Raw genomic sequence first — 24,000 nt, 5'->3', positions numbered from 1 at the left:
TTGCAAAGGTTTTAATTACCAGAAGCTTCTGGTCCACATAGACAAACCATCCAAGCGATGTCTCTGTTCAAATGTGATCGCCTCTCTCCAGCTCACATCGTTATTTATTCACAAAAAGGGTTCAGAAAAAGGTCAGCCCACAACACACCTGGTTACAACTGAATACAAGAGAATCCGTTCCCATGGGTATAAATCAGATTAGAAAAAATACAATAATAATAAGCCTGACTCCCTTCCGACACAGCAAAATCCCCGGAACCTCCCTTTAGATTACGAATGAATAGACAGACCCGTTGCTCTTTCTCATGAAAGTAACACAGATAAGAATATAGGTCTATTCATACAGCCATACTAAATTAACATAATTATAAACGGCTAAAATATAATTTAAAACTAAAAAACAATGTTAATAACTCATCACTAGCTACTTGCTAGCAGACAGCCACACGCTAAACTGACAGGATGAGAGCTGAAAATGCTGTCAAAATGCTTTCTCCACCCCAATCTGGGACGAGTGTAATCTTTAAAAGAGTCAACTGTGGGCTTTTTCTCGGCTTACGGCCATACTACCCTGAGAACGCCTGATCTCGTCCGATCTCGGAAGCTAAGCAGGGTCGGGCCTGGTTAGTACTTGGATGGGAGACCGCCTGGGAATACCAGGTGCTGTAAGCTTTTTTTTTTTTTTTTTGCACCTCCGTCGCAAAAGTAAACTTTCACAAAATAATTCCAGTTTGCTAGCTACTTGCTAGCAGACAGCAACACGCTAAACTGACAGGATGAGAGCTGAAAATTCTGTCAAAATGCTTTTTCCACCCCAATCTGGGACAAGTGTAATCTTTAAAAGAGTCAACTGTGGGCTTCTTCTCGGCTTACGGCCATACTACCCTGAGAACGCCCGATCTCGTCTGATCTCGGAAGCTAAGCAGGGTCGGGCCTGGTTAGTACTTGGATGGGAGACCGCCTGGGAATACCAGGTGCTGTAAGCTTTTTTTTTTTTTTTTTTGCACCTCCGTCGCAAAAGTAAACTTTCACAAAATAATTCCAGTTTGCTAGCTACTTGCTAGCAGACAGCCACACGCTAAACTGACAGGATGAGAGCTGAAAATGTTGTCAAAATGCTTTTTCCACCCAAAGTTGGGACGAGTGTAATCTTTAAAAGAGTCAACTGTGGGCTTTTTCTCGGCTTACGGCCATACTACCCTGAGAACGCCCGATCTCGTCCGATCTCGGAAGCTAAGCAGGGTCGGGCCTGGTTAGTACTTGGATGGGAGACCGCCTGGGAATACCAGGTGCTGTAAGCTTTTTTTTTTTTTTTTTTTTTTTTTTTTGCACCTCCGTCGCAAAAGTAAACTTTCACAAAATAATTCCAGTTTGCTAGCTACTTGCTAGCAGACAGCCACACGCTAAACTGACAGGATGAGAGCTGAAAATGTTGTCAAAATGCTTTTTCCACCCAAAGTTGGGACGAGTGTAATCTTTAAAAGAGTCAACTGTGGGCTTTTTCTCGGCTTACGGCCATACTACCCTGAGAACGCCCGATCTCGTCCGATCTCGGAAGCTAAGCAGGGTCGGGCCTGGTTAGTACTTGGATGGGAGACCGCCTGGGAATACCAGGTGCTGTAAGCTTTTTTTTTTTTTTTTTTTTTTTTTTTGCACCTCCGTCGCAAAAGTAAACTTTCACAAAATAATTCCAGTTTGCTAGCTACTTGCTAGCAGACAGCCACACGCTAAACTGACAGGATGAGAGCTGAAAATGCTGTCAAAATGCTTTTTCCACCCCAATCTGGGACGAGTGTAATCTTTAAAAGAGTCAACTGTGGGCTTTTTCTCGGCTTACGGCCATACTACCCTGAGAACGCCCAGGTGTGGTTGATTGGTCACAGCTGAGTTGATTGTTCCGTTTTGTGTCAGTGGAGCTGTGTGCTCCTTATTATGTGGTTTAGTGTTCTTTCTTTGTCTGTTTTTGAATTTGTTTTGTTTATTTGTGTTAGTTTTCAGATTCTACTCCTCCCAGCTTTCTTGGCTGTGGAGGAGGGTTTCTTTTTTCCCCCTGAGCGGTTTTGCTTTGTTTGAACTTAGAATATGGATGTGACATTTGCTGGGCCCAGCACGTCTGGAATGGAGAACGGAAGTTTTGCTGGCAGGAAGGCTGGCGGTGATGTAGGTGTGGATAAAAATCAAGGTAATATGAGTGTGACAAATAAGCGAAAGGTGAGTTTTGATAAAGAATTGACAGTGTTTTTGGAACTCGAGGGTGGTGTAGGTCTGTCTCCGCTGGCCCTACTAAGGGCTGCTAAAGAAGTCTGTGGTACGATTCTGGCCTGTCGGATGATTACGAAAGAGAGATTCGAAATGACTGTGGCATCCCAGGCGGCTAAAGAAAAATTACTCGATGGGTTTAGGATCGGGGATACTAGGGTTCATGGGAGGGATATTAGTGTTGACGAACTTGTTGTCTCTTTCATGGGCCTGCCAGCCTATATTGAGGATGAGGAAATTCTGCAGAAGCTCCTCGACTGGGGTGTTTTGGCCGTGTCCGAGGTGAGGAGACGAATGTGGCCAGGGACAAACATCGCTGACGGAACGAGGTTCGTTAAGGTCCGATTTACTGACCAGGTGCGTTCTCTACCGTATTCTGTAAGGTTTAACACTGCGGGGGGGCCTGAATATTTTAGGGTCATTCATGACAGGCAAGTGAAGGTGTGCAGGGGGTGTCTCCAGCCTGACCATGTGTTGCGTGAATGCCCGGATTTTTGCTGCAGACGGTGTGGGGCCCAAGGCCATTATGCGCGTGAGTGTGCAGAGCCCAGGGCCGCTAAATGTAAGTACTGTCATCAGTCCCCCTCTGTATGTGGGTGCTCTGGCCACCCCGCCTCTGACCCAGAGGAAGTGGGTGGGAGTCCCCCACCTACGGCTGACGTAGAGCACGGCCCTGGATCGAGGGAGGTCCTGTTTGATCAGGATGCGGAACCGGGTATACCTGACCCGGTGGCATTGGCGCCTGTGGTGGGGGGGGCTGGTGAAATGTCTCACAGTCCTGCCCCCGAGCGGGGGGGGGGGGGGGGGGCAGTATCCTGCCCAACCTCTAATGTCGTGGTGGCGGAGGCTGGACCGGGGAGGGGGATGGGTGTGGATCTGGTTTCACACCTTACCCCTGAAGCGGGGGAGATGGTACGAAAGTCAGGCCAGACTCCTAAGTCTCAGCGCTCGAGGGCGGGCAGCAGGGGTCGGGCGCCGCTTAGGCAGCCACTTCCTAGGAGTAGTGACAGGTCTAGATCACTGACCGGGAGGGGCGGGTTGAAACATGTCGACGAGTACTGTGAGTCCCAGCCTGGTAGTGATCGGCGGTCGGGGCTGCAAGGTGAAGATCCCGTTTCATGCGGCACTGCCCGTTCTGAGTCTGCCACTGTAAATGCCACAACTGTTCCCATGGGTGTCATTTCCCAAGGGAATGAGGTTGCTCCGACAAAAATTAATAAGAAGTGTAAACGGTAGTCTGGTGTCAGGTTGATGGATCAACTTCCCTTTTTTCTCCTTCCAAATGACGTTTTCCCTAGTCTCCATTAATGCTCGGAGCTTGAGGAATGGGGTAAAGATGCACAGTGTGTTTCACAACACCACCTGGGACGTGCTGTGCATCCAGGAGACGTGGTGGGAGGCGGAGCATCTTCGCATAGTAGAGGCTATGAACATTGGTGACTTGTACTGTGCTTTGGGCTCTGCAAACTCCCGTGGTGTGGCTGTCTTAGTCAAGCCGGGTGTTTTTGGCGTGTCTTCTTTAGTGCATGAGGACCCACATGGTCGTTTTATCGTGATTGATTTGCAGCGTGGCTCCACTAAATTCCGCCTTATAAATATCTACGCGCCTAGTGAGGAGATGGAGAGGAAAACCTTCTTCAGTTCTGTTTTCCCTTATGTTACAGATTCCTCTATTTTGATCGGTGACTTTAATATCGCTCTGTCAAAAATCGATCTCGGTCCGAACAACACCTTTAAGAATGATGTCAGTAGAGGCTATTTAATTGATGCTGCAGTGGCTGCTGATCTGTCCGAAGTCTGGAGAGGTCTTAACCCCCTAAAAAGGGATTATTCCCGGCGTCAGGTGGTGCGGGGGGTCCTCCTCCAGTCTCGGATAGATCTGTGCTATGTTTCAAGTGCTTTATGGAAGTATGTTGGGGGTAGCTCCTATGCATGTGTGGGCTGGAGCGATCACTCCCTCTTTTCTGTTACCCTAGACTTCCTGGGTGGTAAGAGGAATGGGGGGGTCTGGGTTTTTAATAATATGCTGCTTGCCGACCCCGCCTTTGTAAATAGGATGGAGCACTTTTTTGATTGTCTGGATGGTGAAATGGAAATGTGTGATTCTTTGGTTGATTGGTGGGAACAGGCAAAGTTTAGAATTAAAAAGCTGTGCCTCCGTTATAGTAAGCAGAGGAGGTGGGAGGAGTCCATCAGGGAGCGAACTGTCCGGAGCAAACTCCAAGGACTTGCCGCTACCTCTGGTATAGGTCCGGTAGACCCTGAGTATCTGGAACTGCAGGAGGAGCTCAGGAACATACAGGTTAGTCGGGCTAGGGGGGCGGCACTTAGATCCAAGGCCCAGTATGCGGTAGAGGGGGAGCGCTCCACAGCTTTCTTTTTTGGCTTGGAAAAGTCCAGGCAGAGCAAGCTATATTTGGACGGCCTGTTGGACGAATCAGGTAAACTTCATAGTGATTTGGATGAAATTCTGGATATTGTAGGTAGGTTTTATTCCGATTTATTTGATGGTGAAAGGATCAACGAAGTAAGCTGTAGTAAGGCACTAGGTGCGCTTGATGTGTCTCTTAGCTCTAGTGACGCTGACAGCTGTGACCTGCCTATTTCCTTAGTAGAGGTTTTAGCAGCAATTAGGGGTCTCAATGCCTGTAAAAGTCCAGGAGAGGATGGTTTGAGTGCAGAGTTTTATAGTGCTTTTGCTCACAGGTTAGCCCCGATTCTCCATACTCTCTTTAGCGATTTTGAGAGAGAGGGTCGAGTTTCGGACTCCTTTTCTCTGAGCATTGTGACTTTGGTTTTTAAGAAGGGTGATAAGCGGTGCCTGGCCAATTACAGACCAATAAGTCTTCTTAACACTGATTACAAAATATTGGCAAAAGTATTGGCGCATAGGTTGAAAGGTGTGATTGGTAAAGTGGTTGCAGGTACACAGGCGTATTGTGTCCCGGGGCGGGACATTTCTGACACAATACTCTCCTTAAAGTATTTGTTGAAGGAGATGCATGTCTCTGGTGGGATTCACGTTTCAGTGGATTTCAGTAAAGCATTTGATAGAGTCGAGCATTGTTTTCTTTACCGCGTTTTGGAGAAATTTGGTTTTAAAAATGGTTTTGTAAACTGGATTAAGCTTTTGTATTCCAGTGCGGTTAGCCGTGTAAAATGTAATGGACTCCTGTCGGATAGCTTCCCTTTGCGGAGGTCGGTAAGGCAGGGGTGTCCTTTGAGTGCACTTCTCTATAGCATAGTGGCCGAGCCTTTGGCCGCTATGCTCAAGAGGGACGGGGCTGTGCATGGAATCGTGAGTCCATCTGGTAGGGAATATAAGATTTTTCAATATGCGGATGATACCAATTTGGTTTTGCGCGATGTGGGGAGCCTCAATGTGGCTCTCCACATCCTAAATGTCTATTGCCTTGCCTCAGGAGCAAAGATCAATTTTGATAAGACGTCTGTGTCCTACTGCGGAGGCATTGTGGCCCCACCGAATGTTTGGGGCGTCAGGGACGCAGGGGATTCTTACAGGGTTCTTGGTGTGCCCTTGGGTAGGGATGAGGTGACCTGTCGTGATTGTTTGTGGGCTGGCCTGTATAGTAGTGTGTGTACCCGAATGAATCTATGGAAAACGCGTGGTCTTCACTTGAAAGGTAGGGTGTTGGTTGTTAATGCACTGTGTTTGTCTAAGCTAGTTCATGCTCTTACTGTGTATGACTTGCCGGGGGTGTTTGCAAATAAATTTAGCGTTGCTGTCAGTAAATTTATCTGGCGGCGAGAGAGTGCACCTGTGGCACATAATGTTTTGGTTGGTCAGTATGATCGGGGAGGGCTTAAACTGATCGACTTGGTGGTTAGGAAGCATGCTCTGCGTCTCAAATTGATTAAAAAGTTCCTCGACACCAGATTCGATGCGGCGTGGAAGGACTTTTTTGCATCGCAGGTTGAAAAGTTGGGTGAGTATGGTGTTTATAATTTGTGTATGCTTCCCCAGAGGACTGCCCTGGATCTGGTCCCGCCTTTTGAGAGGGAAGTGTTCGAGGCGTGGGCTAGACTTCGGCCGTTTGTAGTGGCGGCCCCTTGCTCCTTGTGGCAGCTAGGGCAAATGCCTTTACGTTTTAATCCTGACATGCTCTCTGATCCTCCTGGGAGGAGGGAGAGCATGTTCAGCGGGTTTTTTGAAAGGGCAGGTATAAAACGGGTTGGGCAGTTGTTAGATTTTGAAGGTGGGGTCGATGTGGATTTTATCAGGGGTAGTTTTAGTAGGGCGGGTCTTAGGTTTAGGAGGACCGAAGTGGTGAGAAAGGTGAGTGATATACAGATGTGTATCTTGAGAAGGTGGGGCACACTCTATGAGAGAGCACAGCCAGTTCAGGAAGCATATGAGGGAGGGATTGGCGGTGAGTCGCCCCTTATTTTCGTTTGGGTTAAGGGGGAGAGGTTGATGGGATTGGCAGAGACACCGACTCGTGCTTTATATCGCTTGCTGTTGACCCAGGTAGTTAGGCGCCCCACTGCTGAACATAGGTGGTCACAAACATTCCCTGAGCGAGATACTGCATCAATTTGGGCAAATGTTTATAATTGGTATACCCCACCCCAAGTTAGTAATTTTGCTTTTAAATTGAGACATCGACTCGTTTTTACATGTCTTATGTTGCACAGCATTCAACCTGACAGGTTTAGTCGGAATTGTCCAGTGTGCGGTGGAGTTCCAGAAGATTTGCTCCACCTAATGTTCCGGTGTCCGGTGGTGCGGCGCTTCTGGACCCGGCTGCAGGACCTCCTCGTCAGGAGATTGGGACTGAGACTCCCACCACCGGCGGTCGATGTGGAGGACATGGACGAGCCCTGGTTCCTGTTTTTCGGGCCCATCTGTCGGGATGTCCGGAGAGCTGATTCGACTGACAGAATCAACTGGGAGGCTCTTCATCTATGCCTGTCCTTCGGGAGATATGCTGTTTACCTGGTGCGCAACATACACCTCTATGACGCCAGGACTGCTGACCACTGGGCTGTCTTTGCGAGACTTTTGGCAGCCCATATCCGCCATCTCCATGCTGTCAGAGAGCACGAGTTTGTCAACACTTTTTTCCAACGTAATGATTTATTTTCTTTGGATACATGTGGACACCCCAAGCTGAACATTTGAGGACTTCCCGCCCTCTGGTGGTTTGCCCCCAAACCTCGGCGAATTTCCCCTGTCATTATTATAACATTTAGTTTTGGTTACCTTTTGATGGTTTTAAATTGTGCCTAATTTGACAATGTTTTTGGTGGGATTGAAAATGAGTGTATTATTTCTGTGTTGAATTTTTATAATAAAAAAGAAAAAAAAAAAAAGAACGCCCGATCTCGTCCGATCTCGGAAGCTAAGCAGGGTCGGGCCTGGTTAGTACTTGGATGGGAGACCGCCTGGGAATACCAGGTGCTGTAAGCTTTTTTTTTTTTTTTTTGCACCTCCGTCGCAAAAGTAAACTTTCACAAAATAATTCCAGTTTGCTAGCTACTTGCTAGCAGACAGCCACACGCTAAACTGACAGGATGAGAGCTGAAAATGCTGTCAAAATGCTTTTTCCACCCCAAGTTGGGACGACTGTAATCTTTAAAAGAGTCAACTGTGGGCTTTTTCTCGGCTTACGGCCATACTACCCTGAGAACGCCCGATCTCGTCCGATCTCGGAAGCTAAGCAGGGTCGGGCCTGGTTAGTACTTGGATGGGAGACCGCCTGGGAATACCAGGTGCTGTAAGCTTTTTTTTTTTTTTTTTGCACCTCCGTCGCAAAAGTAAACTTTCACAAAATAATTCCAGTTTGCTAGCTACTTGCTAGCAGACAGCCACACGCTAAACTGACAGGATGAGAGCTGAAAATGCTGTCAAAATGCTTTTTCCACCCCAATCTGGGACGAGTGTAATCTTTAAAAGAGTCAACTGTGGGCTTTTTCTCGGCTTACGGCCATACTGCCCTGAGAACGCCCAGGTGTGGTTGATTGGTCACAGCTGAGTTGATTGTTCCGTTTTGTGTCAGTGGAGCTGTGTGCTCCTTATTATGTGGTTTAGTGTTCTTTCTTTGTCTGTTTTTGAATTTGTTTTGTTTATTTGTGTTAGTTTTCAGATTCTACTCCTCCCAGCTTTCTTGGCTGTGGAGGAGGGTTTCTTTTTTCCCCCTGAGCGGTTTTGCTTTGTTTGAACTTAGAATATGGATGTGACATTTGCTGGGCCCAGCACGTCTGGAATGGAGAACGGAAGTTTTGCTGGCAAGAAGGCTGGCGGTGATGTAGGTGTGGATAAAAATCAAGGTAATATGAGTGTGACAAATAAGCGAAAGGTGAGTTTTGATAAAGAATTGACAGTGTTTTTGGAACTCGAGGGTGGTGTAGGTCTGTCTCCGCTGGCCCTACTAAGGGCTACTAAAGAAGTCTGTGGTACGATTCTGGCCTGTCGGATGATTACGAAAGAGAGATTCGAAATGACTGTGGCATCCCGGGCGGCTAAAGAAAAATTACTCGATGGGTTTAGGATCGGGGATACTAGGGTTCATGGGAGGGATATTAGTGTTGACGAACTTGTTGTCTCTTTCATGGGCCTGCCAGCCTATATTGAGGATGAGGAAATTCTGCAGAAGCTCCTCGACTGGGGTGTTTCGGCCGTGTCCGAGGTGAGGAGACGAATGTGGCCAGGGACAAACATCGCTGACGGAACGAGGTTCGTTAAGGTCCGATTTACTGACCAGGTGCGTTCTCTACCGTATTCTGTAAGGTTTAACACTGCGGGGGGGCCTGAATATTTTAGGGTCATTCATGACAGGCAAGTGAAGGTGTGCAGGGGGTGTCTCCAGCCTGACCATGTGTTGCGTGAATGCCCGGATTTTTGCTGCAGACGGTGTGGGGCCCAAGGCCATTATGCGCGTGAGTGTGCAGAGCCCAGGGCCGCTAAATGTAAGTACTGTCATCAGTCCCCCTCTGTATGTGGGTGCTCTGGCCACCCCGCCTCTGACCCAGAGGAAGTGGGTGGGAGTCCCCCACCTACGGCTGACGTAGAGCACGGCCCTGGATCGAGGGAGGTCCTGTTTGATCAGGATGCGGAACCGGGTATACCTGACCCGGTGGCATTGGCGCCTGTGGTGGGGGGGGGCTGGTGAAATGTCTCACAGTCCTGCCCCCGAGCAGGGGGGGGGGGGGGGGGGGGCAGTATCCTGCCCAACCTCTAATGTCGTGGTGGCGGAGGCTGGACCGGGGAGGGGGATGGGTGTGGATCTGGTTTCACACCTTACCCCTGAAGCGGGGGAGATGGTACGAAAGTCAGGCCAGACTCCTAAGTCTCAGCGCTCGAGGGCGGGCAGCAGGGGTCGGGCGCCGCTTAGGCAGCCACTGCCTAAGAGTAGTGACAGGTCTAGATCACTGACCGGGAGGGGCGGGTCGAAACATGTCGACGAGTACTGTGAGTCCCAGCCTGGTAGTGATCGGAACGCCCGATCTCGTCCGATCTCGGAAGCTAAGCAGGGTCGGGCCTGGTTAGTACTTGGATAGGAGACCGCCTGGGAATACCAGGTGCTGTAAGCTTTTTTTTTTTTTTTTTTTGCACCTCCGTCGCAAAAGTAAACTTTCACAAAAGAATTCCAGTTTGCTAGCTACTTGCTAGCAGACAGCCACACGCTAAACTGACAGGATGAGAGCTGAAAATGCTGTCAAAATGCTTTTTCCACCCCAATCTGGGACGAGTGTAATCTTTAAAAGAGTCAACTGTGGGCTTTTTCTCGGCTTACGGCCATACTACCCTGAGAACGCCCGATCTCGTCCGATCTCGGAAGCTAAGCAGGGTCGGGCCTGGTTAGTACTTGGATGGGAGACCGCCTGGGAATACCAGGTGCTGTAAGCTTTTTTTTTTTTTTTTGCACCTCCGTCGCAAAAGTAAACTTTCACAAAATAATTCCAGTTTGCTAGCTACTTGCTAGCAGACAGCCACACGCTAAACTGACAGGATGAGAGCTGAAAATGCTGTCAAAATGCTTTTTCCACCCCAATCTGGGACGAGTGTAATCTTTAAAAGAGTCAACTGTCGGCTTTTTCTCGGCTTACGGCCATACTACCCTGAGAAAGCCCGATCTCGTCTGATCTCGGAAGCTAAGCAGGGTCGGGCCTGGTTAGTACTTGGATGGGAGACCGCCTGGGAATACCAGGTGCTGTAAGCTTTTTTTTTGCTTTTTTTTTTGCACCTCCGTCGCAAAAGTAAACTTTCACAAAATAATTCCAGTTTGCTAGCTACTTGCTAGCAGACAGCCACACGCTAAACTGACAGGATGAGAGCTGAAAATGCTGTCAAAATGCTTTTTCCACCCCAAGTTGGGACGAGTGTAATCTTTAAAAGAGTCAACTGTGGGCTTTTTTCTCGGCTTACGGCCATACTACCCTGAGAACGCCCGATCTCGTCCGATCTCGGAAGCTAAGCAGGGTCGGGCCTGGTTAGTACTTGGATGGGAGACCGCCTGGGAATACCAGGTGCTGTAAGGTTTTTTTTTTTTTTTTTTGCACCTCCGTCGCAAAAGTAAACTTTCACAAAATAATTCCAGTTTGCTAGCTACTTGCTAGCAGACAGCCACACGCTAAACTGACAGGATGAGAGCTGAAAATGCTGTCAAAATGCTTTTTCCACCCCAATCTGGGACGAGTGTAATCTTTAAAAGAGTCAACTGTGGGCTTTTTCTCGGCTTACGGCCAGACTACCCTGAGAACGCCCGATCTCGTCCGATCTCGGAAGCTAAGCAGGGTCGGGCCTGGTTAGTACTTGGATGGGAGACCGCCTGGGAATACCAGGTGCTGTAAGCTATTTATTTATTTTTTTGCACCTCCGTCGCAAAAGTAAACTTTCACAAAATAATTCCAGTTTGCTAGCTACTTGCTAGCAGACAGCCACACGCTAAACTGACAGGATGAGAGCTGAAAATGCTGTCAAAATGCTTTTTCCACCCCAATCTGGGACGAGTGTAATCTTTGAAAGAGTCAACTGTGGGCTTTTTCTCGGCTTACGGCCATACTACCCTGAGAACGCCCGATCTCGTCCGATCTCGGAAGCTAAGCAGGGTTGGGCCTGGTTAGTACTTGGATGGGAGACCGCCTGGGAATACCAGGTGCTGTAAGCTTTTTTTTTTTTTTTTGCACCTCCGTCGCAAAAGTAAACTTTCACAAAATAATTCCAGTTTGCTAGCTACTTGCTAGCAGACAGCCACACGCTAAACTGACAGGATGAGAGCTGAAAATGCTGTCAAAATGCTTTTTCCACCCCAATCTGGGACGAGTGTAATCTTTAAAAGAGTCAACGGCCATACTACCCTGAGAACGCCCGATCTCGTCCGATCTTGGAAGCTAAGCAGGGTCGGGCCTGGTTAGTACTTGGATGGGAGACCGCCTGGGAATACCAGGTGCTGTAAGCTTTTTTTTTTTTTTTTTGCACCTCCGTCGCAAAAGTAAACTTTCACAAAATAATTCCAGTTTGCTAGCTACTTGCTAGCAGACAGCCACACGCTAAACTGACAGGATGAGAGCTGAAAATGCTGTCAAAATGCTTTTTCCACCCCAATCTGGGACGAGTGTAATCTTTAAAAGAGTCAACTGTGGGCTTTTTCTCGGCTTACGGCCATACTACCCTGAGAACGCCCGATCTCGTCTGATCTCGGAAGCTAAGCAGGGTCGGGCCTGGTTAGTACTTGGATGGGAGACCGCCTGGGAATACCAGGTGCTGTAAGCTTTTTTTTTTCTTTTTTTTTTGCACCTCCGTCGCAAAAGTAAACTTTCACAAAATAATTCCAGTTTGCTAGCTACTTGCTAGCAGACAGCCACACGCTAAACTGACAGGATGAGAGCTGAAAATGCTGTCAAAATGCTTTTTCCACCCCAAGTTCGGACGAGTGTAATCTTTAAAAGAGTCAACTGTGGACTTTTTCTCGGCTTACGGCCATACTACCCTGAGAACGCCTGATCTCGTCCGATCTCGGAAGCTAAGCAGGGTCGGGCCTGGTTAGTACTTGGATGGGAGACCGCCTGGGAATACCAGGTGCTGTAAGCTTTTTTTTTTTTTTTTGCACCTCCGTCGCAAAAGTAAACTTTCACAAAATAATTCCAGTTTGCTAGCTACTTGCTAGCAGACAGCCACACGCTAAACTGACAGGATGAGAGCTGAAAATGCTGTCAAAATGCTTTTTCCACCCCAATCTGGGACGAGTGTAATCTTTAAAAGAGTCAACGGCCATACTACCCTGAGAACGCCCGATCTCGTCCGATCTCGGAAGCTAAGCAGGGTCGGGCCTGGTTAGTACTTGGATGGGAGACCGCCTGGGAATACCAGGTGCTGTAAGCTTTTTTTTTTTTTTTTTTGCACCTCCGTCGCAAAAGTAAACTTTCACAAAATAATTCCAGTTTGCTAGCTACTTGCTAGCAGACAGCCACACGCTAAACTGACAGGATGAGAGCTGAAAATTCTGTCAAAATGCTTTTTCCACCCCAAGTTGGGACGAGTGTAATCTTTAAAAGAGTCAACTGTGGGCTTTTTCTCGGCTTACGGCCATACTACCCTGAGAACGCCCGATCTCGTCCGATCTCGGAAGCTAAGCAGGGTCGGGCCTGGTTAGTACTTGGATGGGAGACCGCCTGGGAATACCAGGTGCTGTAAGCTTTTTTTTTTTTTTTTTTGCACCTCCGTCGCAAAAGTAAACTTTCACAAAATAATTCCAGTTTGCTAGCTACTTGCTAGCAGACAGCCACACGCTAAACTGACAGGATGAGAGCTGAAAATGCTGTCAAAATGCTTTTTCCACCCCAATCTGGGACGAGTGTAATCTTTAAAAGAGTCAACTGTGGGCTTTTTCTCGGCTTACGGCCATACTACCCTGAGAACGCCCGATCTCGTCCGATCTCGGAAGCTAAGCAGGGTCGGGCCTGGTTAGTACTTGGATGGGAGACCGCCTGGGAATACCAGGTGCTGTAAGCTTTTTTTTTTTTTTTTGCACCTCCGTCGCAAAAGTAAACTTTGACAAAATAATTCCAGTTTGCTAGCTACTTGCTAGCAGACAGCCACACGCTAAACTGACAGGATGAGAGCTGAAAATGCTGTCAAAATGCTTTTTCCACCCCAATCTGGGACGAGTGTAATCTTTAAAAGAGTCAACTGTGGGCTTTTTCTCGGCTTACGGCCATACTACCCTGAGAACGCCCGATCTCGTCCGATCTCGGAAGCTAAGCAGGGTCGGGCCTGGTTAGTACTTGGATGGGAGACCGCCTGGGAATACCAGGTGCTGTAAGCTTTTTTTTTTTTTTTTTTGCACCTCCGTCGCAAAAGTAAACTTTCACAAAAGAATTCCAGTTTGCTAGCTACTTGCTAGCAGACAGCCACACGCTAAACTGACAGGATGAGAGCTGAAAATGCTGTCAAAATGCTTTCTCCACCCCAATCTGGGACGAGTGTAATCTTTAAAAGAGTCAACTGTGGGCTTTTTCTCGGCTTACGGCCATACTACCCTGAGAACGCCCGATCTCGTCCGATCTTGGAAGCTAAGCAGGGTCGGGCCTGGTTAGTACTTGGATGGGAGACCGCCTGGGAATACCAGGTGCTGTAAGCTTTTTTTTTTTTTTTTATACCTCCGTCGCAAAAGTAAACTTTCACAAAATAATTCCAGTTTGCTAGCTACTTGCTAGCAGACAGCCACACGCTAAACTGACAGGATGAGAGCTGAAAATGCTGTCAAAATGCTTTTTCCACCCCAAGTTGGGACGAGTGTAATCTTTAAAAGAGTCAACTGTGGGCTTTTTCTCGGCTTACGGCCATACTACCCTGAGAACGCCCGATCTCGTCCGATCTCGGAAGCTAAGCAGGGTTGGGCCTGGTTAGTACTTGGATGGGAGACCGCCTGGGAATACCAGGTGCTGTAAGCTTTTTTTTTTTTTTTTTTGCACCTCCGTCGCAAAAGTAAACTTTCACAAAAGAATTCCAGTTTGCTAGCTACTTGCTAGCAGACAGCAACACGCTAAACTGACAGGATGAGAGCTGAAAATGCTGTCAAAATGCTTTTTCCACCCCAATCTGGGACGAGTGTAATCTTTAAAAGAGTCAACGGCCATACTACCCTGAGAACGCCCGATCTCGTCCGATCTTGGAAGCTAAGCAGGGTCGGGCCTGGTTAGTACTTGGATGGGAGACCGCCTGGGAATACCAGGTGCTGTAAGCTTTTTTTTTTTTTTTTTTGCACCTCCGTCGCAAAAGTAAACTTTCACAAAATAATTCCAGTTTGCTAGCTACTTGCTAGCAGACAGCCACACGCTAAACTGACAGGATGAGAGCTGAAAATGCTGTCAAAAAGGTTTTTTCCACCCCAATCTGGGACGAGTGTAATCTTTAAAAGAGTCAACTGTGGGCTTTTTCTCGGCTTACGGCCATACTACCCTGAGAACGCCCGATCTCGTCCGATCTCGGAAGCTAAGCAGGGTCGGGCCTGGTTAGTACTTGGATGGGAGACCGCCTGGGAATACCAGGTGCTGTAAGCTTTTTTTTTTTTTTTTGCACCTCCGTCGCAAAAGTAAACTTTCACAAAATAATTCCAGTTTGCTAGCTACTTGCTAGCAGACAGCCACACGCTAAACTGACAGGATGAGAGCTGAAAATGCTGTCAAAATGCTTTTTCCACCCCAATCTGGGACGAGTGTAATCTTTAAAAGAGTCAACGTCCATACTACCCTGAGAACGCCCGATCGCTGACGGAACGAGGTTCGTTAAGGTCCGATTTACTGACCAGGTGCGTTCTCTACCGTATTCTGTAAGGTTTAACACTGCGGGGGGGCCTGAATATTTTAGGGTCATTCATGACAGGCAAGTGAAGGTGTGCAGGGGGTGTCTCCAGCCTGACCATGTGTTGCGTGAATGCCCGGATTTTTGCTGCAGACGGTGTGGGGCCCAAGGCCATTATGCGCGTGAGTGTGCAGAGCCCAGGGCCGCTAAATGTAAGTACTGTCATCAGTCCCCCTCTGTATGTGGGTGCTCTGGCCACCCCGCCTCTGACCCAGAGGAAGTGGGTGGGAGTCCCCCTGCTACGGCTGACGTAGAGCACGGCCCTGGATCGAGGGAGGTCCTGTTTGATCAGGATGCGGAACCGGGTATACCTGACCCGGTGGCATTGGCGCCTGTGGTGGGGGGGGCTGGTGAAATGTCTCACAGTCCTGCCCCCGAGCAGGGGGGGGGGGGGGGGGGGGGGCAGTATCCTGCCCAACCTCTAATGTCGTGGTGGCGGAGGCTGGACCGGGGAGGGGGATGGGTGTGGATCTGGTTTCACACCTTACCCCTGAAGCGGGGGAGATGGTACGAAAGTCAGGCCAGACTCCTAAGTCTCAGCGCTCGAGGGCGGGCAGCAGGGGTCGGGCGCCGCTTAGGCAGCCACTTCCTAGGAGTAGTGACAGGTCTAGATCACTGACCGGGAGGGGCGGGTCGAAACATGTCGACGAGTACTGTGAGTCCCAGCCTGGTAGTGATCGGCGGTCGGGGCTGCAAGGTGAAGATCCCGTTTCATGCGGCACTGCCCGTTCTGAGTCTGCCACTGTAAATGCCACAACTGTTCCCATGGGTGTCATTTCCCAAGGGAATGAGGTTGCTCCGACAAAAATTAATAAGAAGTGTAAACGGTAGTCTGGTGTCAGGTTGATGGATCAACTTCCCTTTTTCTCTTTCAAAATGACGTTTTCCCTAGTCTCCATTAATGCTCGGAGCTTGAGGAATGGGGTAAAGATGCACAGTGTGTTTCACAACACCACCTGGGATGTGCTGTGCATCCAGGAGACGTGGTGGGAGGCGGAGCATCTTCGCATAGTAGAGGCTATGAACATTGGTGACTTGTACTGTGCTTTGGGCTCTGCAAACTCCCGTGGTGTGGCTGTCTTAGTCAAGCCGGGTGTTTTTGGCGTGTCTTCTTTAGTGCATGAGGACCCACATGGTCGTTTTATCGTGATTGATTTGCAGCGTGGCTCCACTAAATTCCGCCTTATAAATATCTACGCGCCTAATGAGGAGATGGAGAGGAAAACCTTCTTCAGTTCTGTTTTCCCTTATGTTACAGATTCCTCTATTTTGATCGGTGACTTTAATATCGCTCTGTCAAAAATCGATCTCGGTCCGAACAACACCTTTAAGAATGATGTCAGTAGAGGCTATTTAATTGATGCTGCAGTGGCTGCTGATCTGTCCGAAGTCTGGAGAGGTCTTAACCCCCTAAAAAGGGATTATTCCCGGCGTCAGGTGGTGCGGGGGGTCCTCCTCCAGTCTCGGATAGATCTGTGCTATGTTTCAAGTGCTTTATGGAAGTATATTGGGGGTAGCTCCTATGCATGTGTGGGCTGGAGCGATCACTCCCTCTTTTCTGTTACCCTAGACTTCCTGGGTGGTAAGAGGAATGGGGGAGTCTGGGTTTTTAATATAATGCTGCTTGCCGACCCCGCCTTTGTAAATAGGATGGAGCACTTTTTTGATTGTTTGGAAGGTGAAATGGAAATGTGTGATTCTTTGGTTGATTGGTGGGAACAGGCAAAGTTTAGAATTAAAAAGCTGTGCCTCCGTTATAGTAAGCAGAGGAGGTGGGAGGAGTCAATCAGAGAGCGAACTGTCCGGAGCAAACTCCAAGGACTTGCCGCTACCTCTGGTATAGGTCCGGTAGACCCTGAATATCTGGAACTGCAGGAGGAGCTCAGGAACATACAGGTTAGTCGGGCTAGGGGGGCGGCACTTAGATCCAAGGCCCAGTATGCGGTAGAGGGGGAGCGCTCCACAGCTTTCTTTTTTGGCTTGGAAAAGTCCAGGCAGAGCAAGCTATATTTGGACGGCCTGTTGGACGAATCAGGTAAACTTCATAGTGATTTGGATGAAATTCTGGATATTGTAGGTAGGTTTTATTCCGATTTATTTGATGGTGAAAGGATCAATGAAGTAAGCTGTAGTAAGGCACTAGGTGCGCTTGATGTGTCTCTTAGCTCTAGTGACGCTGACAGCTGTGACCTGCCTATTTCCTTAGTAGAGGTTTTAGCAGCAATTAGGGGTCTCAATGCCTGTAAAAGTCCAGGAGAGGATGGTTTGAGTGCAGAGTTTTATAGTGCTTTTGCTCACAGGTTAGCCCCGATTCTCCATACTCTCTTTAGCGATTTTGAGAGAGAGGGTCGAGTTTCGGACTCCTTTTCTCTGAGCATTGTGACTTTGGTTTTTAAGAAGGGTGATAAGCGGTGCCTGGCCAATTACAGACCAATAAGTCTTCTTAACACTGATTACAAAATATTGGCAAAAGTATTGGCGCATAGGTTGAAAGGTGTGATTGGTAAAGTGGTTGCAGGTACACAGGCGTATTGTGTCCCGGGGCGGGACATTTCTGACACAATACTCTCCTTAAAGTATTTGTTGAAGGAGATGCATGTCTCTGGTGGGATTCACGTTTCAGTGGATTTCAGTAAAGCATTTGATAGAGTCGAGCATTGTTTTCTTTACCGCGTTTTGGAGAAATTTGGTTTTAAAAATGGTTTTGTAAACTGGATTAAGCTTTTGTATTCCAGTGCGGTTAGCCGTGTAAAATGTAATGGACTCCTGTCGGATAGCTTCCCTTTGCGGAGGTCGGTAAGGCAGGGGTGTCCTTTGAGTGCACTTCTCTATAGCATAGTGGCCGAGCCTTTGGCCGCTATGCTCAAGAGGGACGGGGCTGTGCATGGAATCGTGAGTCCATCTGGTAGGGAATATAAGATTTTTCAATATGCGGATGATACCAATTTGGTTTTGCGCGATGTGGGGAGCCTCAATGTGGCTCTCCACATCCTAAATGTCTATTGCCTTGCCTCAGGAGCAAAGATCAATTTTGATAAGACGTCTGTGTCCTACTGCGGAGGCATTGTGGCCCCACCGAATGTTTGGGGCGTCAGGGACGCAGGGGATTCTTACAGGGTTCTTGGTGTGCCCTTGGGTAGGGATGAGGTGACCTGTCGTGATTGTTTGTGGGCTGGCCTGTATAGTAGTGTGTGTACTGTTAGAGTAGACAATATTAAGTATTGTACTCTTTGCGTGTTCAATTAACTGAATGGTGAGATTCTGTTGAAGAAGTTCCTTTGCAAAGGTTTTAATTACCAGAAGCTTCTGGTCGCACATTTAAAGTCACCCAAACGGTGGTCCGTTCAAATGTGGCTCCTTCCTCTTGGCTCACATCGTTATTTATTCACAAAGAGGGTTCATAAAAAGGTCAGCCCACAACACACCTGGTTACAACTGAATACAAGAGAATCCGTTCCCATGGGTATAAATCAGATTAAAAGAATACAATAATAATAAGCCTGACTCCCTTCCCCGGAACCTCCCTCTGATTACGAATGAATACAGACCTGTTGCTCTTTCTCATGAAAGTAACACAGATAAGAATATAGGTCTATTCATACAGCCATACTGAGTTAACATAATTATAAACGGCTAAAATATAATTTAAAACTGAAAAACAATGTTAATAACTTAACAATCCCTCATTTGAGCTCATAAGAGCTCAACACATTAAAACATTTTTTTTTTTCAATAGTTGTGTGGTAAAAATAATTATCCTTAAAACATCCCTTTAGCAGAAGAGGAGATAATTTAGCAATCATGACATTAAAAAAACAATTTGATACATTTAAAAGATTTTTAGTGAAATAAGCATAGCATATGTGAGGCTTAACATAAAATGTTGTTCATTAAAAAGTGTCGCAATGTATCGGCAGACGAATATGTGTTCTTTGAAGCCATCTTGTGATGAAGTTCTTTGAAGGTCTTTTTAATGAAAAGAGTGTCGCAATAGTTCGTCTCTTCTTTAAGAATTTGGGGTAGACTACCCAAATTCTTCGATTTGTCACCTGGGATTATTCTGCCCAAAATGTGACTGATCAAAGGAATGATTGCCCAAAAAAAGGCACTTGCTCTTGATCCGTTGACTGATGTCCTCAAACGGCAGCTCCGGAACCGGGCACGGATTCAGCTGACGTGGCTCCAGGTCGGAGGTGATAAGATTGATGCTCCAGTTGTGGAATTTCGTCTCTCCTTTCAACCTGAGAGCATCAGTTGATGAGATGGCCGAGCCTGGCACGTCTCCTTTCCAGTTGTGGAATTTCTCCTCATCAACCCCCTGGGGCCGTTCTCCTGAGTGCAGAAACTTTTCATTTTTAGTTTCTCATAAACTCACATAAATTTTATTTGGAGGAAAAAACCCTGATAGTTTTTGTTAGTTGGGATTAGTAAATGTTATTTGATTAAGATCCGTAGGTCCTGTGCTGTTGGAACAGGAAAAGATCTATTTTTGTGACATTAAAATAGAGCCCAGCCCTTGATTGAGTTGAATGACATTCGCTCATTCATTAATATAAGACAGAGCTTATAAATATTTATTTTTCAAATAGGTTTTGTTCAATAATAGGTAATTTTTTACCATGACTAAATTTGTTCTAAATTTTCATAACTGTGCCTTTCATATCTTTTATTCTCTTCCCAGAATCCCATGACCGGCCGAATCCTGGCATGCTGGGAAAAACTCACATATATTCATATTATCTATACTCTTTTGCAAACACTGGGCTCCAAACATTACATTTTTCAAATATGATTCTGAGATAAAATATATAATATAATATAATTACCTTCATTCGGCGAATATGTATTATTGTCCTTGCTTGCTTCAGACTTACTTTGCGATCGATTTCCTCTGATAGATTTCTTCATATTCAAACTGTGAATGATCATTTTCAAACTCATCCTGTCAATTGGAGTGTAGGCCGATACCCCACAACCTTTTTAATTTCGTTTTTAAGTTTGATTTTAATTTTCTAACTCATCTACATTGGTTAAATTCTTAAACATAAACTCCCTCATTTGACAAAGATCCACTGATTTTTTCAAACACGTCAAGATAAAGGGAGGACAAAATAAAAACCTCATGACTCAAAAGACGTCATAAATAACTCAACCCTCTAAATCAGGCTATGAGATAAACAAAAGAGCTACAAAACACTATAAAACTGAGCATAAGCAGATACAACTTAAGACACTAATATATGATGACTTTGGGGCCATAAAAAATAGAGGTAACCATATTACTCTAATTCTCCTAGAGTCCCGAAAATTATTTAAACTGCCAATCAACCTCACCTCTTTTATAGATTAGTGGGGCGGAGGATAAAATCACACAAAATTTACAAATATCTACCATTTCCTAGATTTAATCAAACTAAAAATCATCTTCAAACTGCTAATCTTTCACATATTAGCGGGGCTCATAAAAAACACAGCACACAAAATATTTCTGGGATTTATAAATCACAGTGCTGTTAAAAAAAAAAAAAAAAATCAAATTTAGCCATCAAACTCTTAGTTAGTCTTTTACTTGTTACTACTCATTTTATTCTATTATTTATTTTATACTATAGCTGGAGCTGGACGAAGTCCAAAAAAGTTCCTCACGGGGAAAATAAAAATATATCATATCATAACATATTAATAAAATTCCCATTGTACCAATTCAGAAACTGATTCTCCCAAAAATATAGGCAAAAATTTAGTAGGCTATAGATTGAAATAAATTTTCTCAATCCCTCATTTCAAATTTACATATGTCGTTTTCAATTTCCCAAAATATCTTGCTATAGATCACAGTTCCCCACTCAACACATTAAAAATGCCTTGCATATCACTATGTAGCATTTTACTGAATGGATCACATCTCATTCCGACCACCAACTTTCTCAGTCCAGACCCCCAGCAAAAGGCAGGACGGCAGCTGTTGTCAATGTTCAGTCCTGGCCAGCATGGCGGCTGTTGTGGCAGCAATGTTCAGAGCAGGCATTTAGATTTCCTCCGGATGCAAAACAGCCATAGGGGAGAAGTCACTAGAATGAGGCGTATACACAGTCACTGGGCATTGAGGAATTTGAACATCATGTTTTTCTTAGGCACAGGACGAGAAGACTGTTGCTCTGCGGCTTTAGACCTTTGATCTCTGCCACATCCATTCAGACGCTGTCTGCAATGTGGATCCGATGACACACAGTCTTTCTGAGAGCTCACCTGATCAAAAAATGCACATTCGTTGATACAATGCTTTAAAAATGCCAGACTGAGGATATGGGATCATAGCAAGACAGTTCACTCCCTGCTTTCTCAAAAATGTTTCGTAAAAAACACAGCCTCTTTATTCATTTCTCTTTTTTTTTTTTCAATACCCCTTCAAATAGCTACTAGCCATACAACGTATCAGCAGCTGGGGCGCATCCCGTTCGCAGTTTGTAATCAGTGAAGGCCATCAAACCCTCATCTGCCTTGGAACTCAAACATCAGTTTCTGAAATGACACACTCAGAGAAAAAACAAATATTAAAAATCATTATCAACATGTCAATTTCAAAAACATTCATAACTCCTTATTCAACTATCTTACTTCCAGCCACAGCTATAAAGATGTAGGCATAATTATATCAACTCTCAAACAAAATGCCATTATTTTATCATTACTCTTTATTCATTTGTCCCGAAAAGGGAAAGTTAACAAATTAACCATCGTCATCAATCATTAAAGTGTAAAGATTTATTAGCTCAGTCAAATACTATTACTTATTTTATATTGTTTATCATTCCTCTCTTACCATTTTGACAAAAAAAGAGTCCCATTACGAGGACACATTATGCTCACAGCGCACAGCTCAGCCCCCACCTTTTTTTCTAACCTAGAAACGGGGGAAGGGGGGGAGGGGAGGAATCTTAACATTATAAATCGCAAAACCTATTTTATCATATTCCCATTAATAAAACAAACGCCACTATCACAACAGTATCATCTCACACAAAACAACACCAAACTTAGTTAAAATATTAAAGAAAAACAAACAAAATCCCCATATGCACACTTCTCACTTACAAACCCCCACCTTTTTTTTTAAGCTAGGTCACACACTCAAATGCATACGCACACACTCTTCAGTCATTATAAAAAAATATATATTGTTATTCCTTCAATTCGTTGTCTACAAATCTTATAGCATTTAAACTGCAGTTTTATACGGTAATTTCAGTAAACGGGTAACTTTGAAAAACCCATCCGTAAACTGCTTCACAAATGCTGGAGTCATTTTAGCATCAAATTCAGCCTTTTTCCATTACCAACAAAGAAAATACAAAAGTCTGACATACCATTTTGTCCAGCGAAAGCTTTGTATACAATCGATCCATAGTTCGTTTTTTCATTGTTCATCGACGCTTTTATTTTTCGCTAAACCGGAAGCGCATTCAGGACAAACCATTCTGTATCCGGGTCGAAATCGCCTCCATTTTTGTTTGTAGTTTTTGATGTATACATTCGGTTTTAAAACAGTGACGTCTCACTTTTAGTATTAATAGTTCAATATGTTAACACATATGGCCACACACAGACAGACATAAGAATTACGTGACCTCTCGTTTATACACAGCGGTTACCCAATCCCGCTGAGCTAAACTGTTCTCCATACATTGCAAAATTTCTGCAAGGCGCTCATTTTCAAAATAAAATGTCACGTACCATCGAATTTAACCGTAGAACAAAAGGTATTCATACGGAAATCCTGACCCCAAAACTACAAAAGTAGGAACGCCAAAACTGAAATAAAATCTTTCACGTAATCTCTCGATTGCAAATACAGTGATACAAAAATCCAATCATCGCTGTAATCAACCTGGACCCCTTTCTGTTCAATTTCAAACAGGCGCTTTTTCAAATAAAAGACATATTACGTGTTTAGGACGTTTTCACACCAAGAGCCATGAACAATTATGTTACTTAGTCCTCAAATCCGGCCAAAACTGCTTAAAAAAACAGAAGCGCGTACCATAATCTTCGCAATCCTTAGTAACAAGAAGGACTTGTTACGTCATCCGGCAAACCCTTTTATATATTATGGTCTAAGGATTCTTCATAGCGTTGACGAAAAACAAAACAAATCAAAAAATTAACCGCTATTTCTTCCTGTACAAAAAAGCTTCATCACTTCGAGTCTGCATTACGTCACCTTCAAATGCACCACTCCACGACGTGTTTAGTTCAATATCGTCGGAATTATCACAACTCACAATAGAACGACATCAAACTACACTCGTTCACACAGATCTCTTTTAAAATTTAGATAATTTGCAAGACGAAAAAACCAGCTGCAGCGGACCAGACAGACAAAACTTCTTCTACGTGGATAAAGATCTCCACTTACCGTACTTTATTTATTTAGGCCTAGAAGTTCCGCCCGTCTTTGAACGCCGCAGCCTGTTCCACGTCAGAATAACACCGTCCGTTTGGTTCAACGGAGGAGACCATTCGTTATAATTCAGCGTCGGCGGTCACCATTTGTTAGAGTAGACAATATTAAGTATTGTACTCTTTGCGTGTTCAATTAACTGAATGGTGAGATTCTGTTGAAGAAGTTCCTTTGCAAAGGTTTTAATTACCAGAAGCTTCTGGTCGCACATTTAAAGTCACCCAAACGGTGGTCCGTTCAAATGTGGCTCCTTCCTCTTGGCTCACATCGTTATTTATTCACAAAGAGGGTTCATAAAAAGGTCAGCCCACAACACACCTGGTTACAACTGAATACAAGAGAATCCGTTCCCATGGGTATAAATCAGATTAAAAGAATACAATAATAATAAGCCTGACTCCCTTCCCCGGAACCTCCCTCTGATTACGAATGAATACAGACCTGTTGCTCTTTC

At 45.6% G+C, this 24,000-nt stretch overlaps 1 protein-coding gene and 21 non-coding genes across 22 annotated transcripts; all 22 read left to right on the top strand.

Moving 5' to 3' along the window:
• Window positions 1-553: 553 nt before the first annotated feature.
• LOC147182945 (5S ribosomal RNA) lies at window positions 554-672 on the top strand. The gene has a single exon (XR_015091680.1). It is a non-coding gene; the product is annotated as a 5S ribosomal RNA (ribosomal RNA).
• A 195-nt stretch (window positions 673-867) lies between these two features.
• LOC147182944 (5S ribosomal RNA) lies at window positions 868-986 on the top strand. The gene has a single exon (XR_015091402.1). It is a non-coding gene; the product is annotated as a 5S ribosomal RNA (ribosomal RNA).
• A 196-nt stretch (window positions 987-1,182) lies between these two features.
• LOC147182943 (5S ribosomal RNA) lies at window positions 1,183-1,301 on the top strand. Its single transcript, XR_015093573.1, has one exon. It is a non-coding gene; the product is annotated as a 5S ribosomal RNA (ribosomal RNA).
• Window positions 1,302-1,507: 206 nt separating this feature from the next.
• Window positions 1,508-1,626, top strand: LOC147182942 (5S ribosomal RNA). The gene has a single exon (XR_015093572.1). It is a non-coding gene; the product is annotated as a 5S ribosomal RNA (ribosomal RNA).
• A 3,699-nt stretch (window positions 1,627-5,325) lies between these two features.
• On the top strand, window positions 5,326-15,339 carry LOC147182924 (uncharacterized). Its single transcript, XM_086082420.1, has 5 exons — window positions 5,326-7,349; window positions 8,845-8,956; window positions 9,131-9,159; window positions 9,253-9,342; window positions 15,179-15,339. Exons 1-5 carry the CDS (start codon window positions 5,525-5,527, stop codon window positions 15,337-15,339), a joined length of 2,217 nt encoding a protein of 738 aa, XP_085938546.1. The 5' UTR covers window positions 5,326-5,524.
• Window positions 7,886-8,004, top strand: LOC147182941 (5S ribosomal RNA). Its single transcript, XR_015093560.1, has one exon. It is a non-coding gene; the product is annotated as a 5S ribosomal RNA (ribosomal RNA).
• On the top strand, window positions 10,011-10,129 carry LOC147182940 (5S ribosomal RNA). Its single transcript, XR_015093552.1, has one exon. It is a non-coding gene; the product is annotated as a 5S ribosomal RNA (ribosomal RNA).
• On the top strand, window positions 10,324-10,442 carry LOC147182939 (5S ribosomal RNA). The gene has a single exon (XR_015092104.1). It is a non-coding gene; the product is annotated as a 5S ribosomal RNA (ribosomal RNA).
• On the top strand, window positions 10,643-10,761 carry LOC147182938 (5S ribosomal RNA). The gene has a single exon (XR_015091841.1). It is a non-coding gene; the product is annotated as a 5S ribosomal RNA (ribosomal RNA).
• Window positions 10,958-11,076, top strand: LOC147182937 (5S ribosomal RNA). The gene has a single exon (XR_015091850.1). It is a non-coding gene; the product is annotated as a 5S ribosomal RNA (ribosomal RNA).
• LOC147182936 (5S ribosomal RNA) lies at window positions 11,272-11,390 on the top strand. The gene has a single exon (XR_015090656.1). It is a non-coding gene; the product is annotated as a 5S ribosomal RNA (ribosomal RNA).
• On the top strand, window positions 11,563-11,681 carry LOC147182935 (5S ribosomal RNA). Its single transcript, XR_015093285.1, has one exon. It is a non-coding gene; the product is annotated as a 5S ribosomal RNA (ribosomal RNA).
• Window positions 11,877-11,995, top strand: LOC147182934 (5S ribosomal RNA). Its single transcript, XR_015091400.1, has one exon. It is a non-coding gene; the product is annotated as a 5S ribosomal RNA (ribosomal RNA).
• Window positions 12,195-12,313, top strand: LOC147182933 (5S ribosomal RNA). The gene has a single exon (XR_015091679.1). It is a non-coding gene; the product is annotated as a 5S ribosomal RNA (ribosomal RNA).
• Window positions 12,486-12,604, top strand: LOC147182932 (5S ribosomal RNA). The gene has a single exon (XR_015092430.1). It is a non-coding gene; the product is annotated as a 5S ribosomal RNA (ribosomal RNA).
• Window positions 12,801-12,919, top strand: LOC147182931 (5S ribosomal RNA). The gene has a single exon (XR_015093549.1). It is a non-coding gene; the product is annotated as a 5S ribosomal RNA (ribosomal RNA).
• Window positions 13,116-13,234, top strand: LOC147182930 (5S ribosomal RNA). Its single transcript, XR_015093548.1, has one exon. It is a non-coding gene; the product is annotated as a 5S ribosomal RNA (ribosomal RNA).
• On the top strand, window positions 13,429-13,547 carry LOC147182929 (5S ribosomal RNA). Its single transcript, XR_015093547.1, has one exon. It is a non-coding gene; the product is annotated as a 5S ribosomal RNA (ribosomal RNA).
• LOC147182928 (5S ribosomal RNA) lies at window positions 13,744-13,862 on the top strand. Its single transcript, XR_015091809.1, has one exon. It is a non-coding gene; the product is annotated as a 5S ribosomal RNA (ribosomal RNA).
• LOC147182927 (5S ribosomal RNA) lies at window positions 14,057-14,175 on the top strand. The gene has a single exon (XR_015090635.1). It is a non-coding gene; the product is annotated as a 5S ribosomal RNA (ribosomal RNA).
• Window positions 14,350-14,468, top strand: LOC147182926 (5S ribosomal RNA). The gene has a single exon (XR_015093274.1). It is a non-coding gene; the product is annotated as a 5S ribosomal RNA (ribosomal RNA).
• Window positions 14,666-14,784, top strand: LOC147182925 (5S ribosomal RNA). The gene has a single exon (XR_015093546.1). It is a non-coding gene; the product is annotated as a 5S ribosomal RNA (ribosomal RNA).
• Window positions 15,340-24,000: the final 8,661 nt, after the last annotated feature.

The sequence above is a fragment of the Leptonotus elevatus genome, chromosome 1 (genome assembly GCF_054856555.1).
Source record: "Leptonotus elevatus isolate MCC_2025b chromosome 1, RoL_Lele_1.0, whole genome shotgun sequence".
NCBI lineage: Eukaryota > Metazoa > Chordata > Actinopteri > Syngnathiformes > Syngnathidae > Leptonotus > Leptonotus elevatus.
This window is presented reverse-complemented; position numbering and strand designations above follow the sequence as displayed.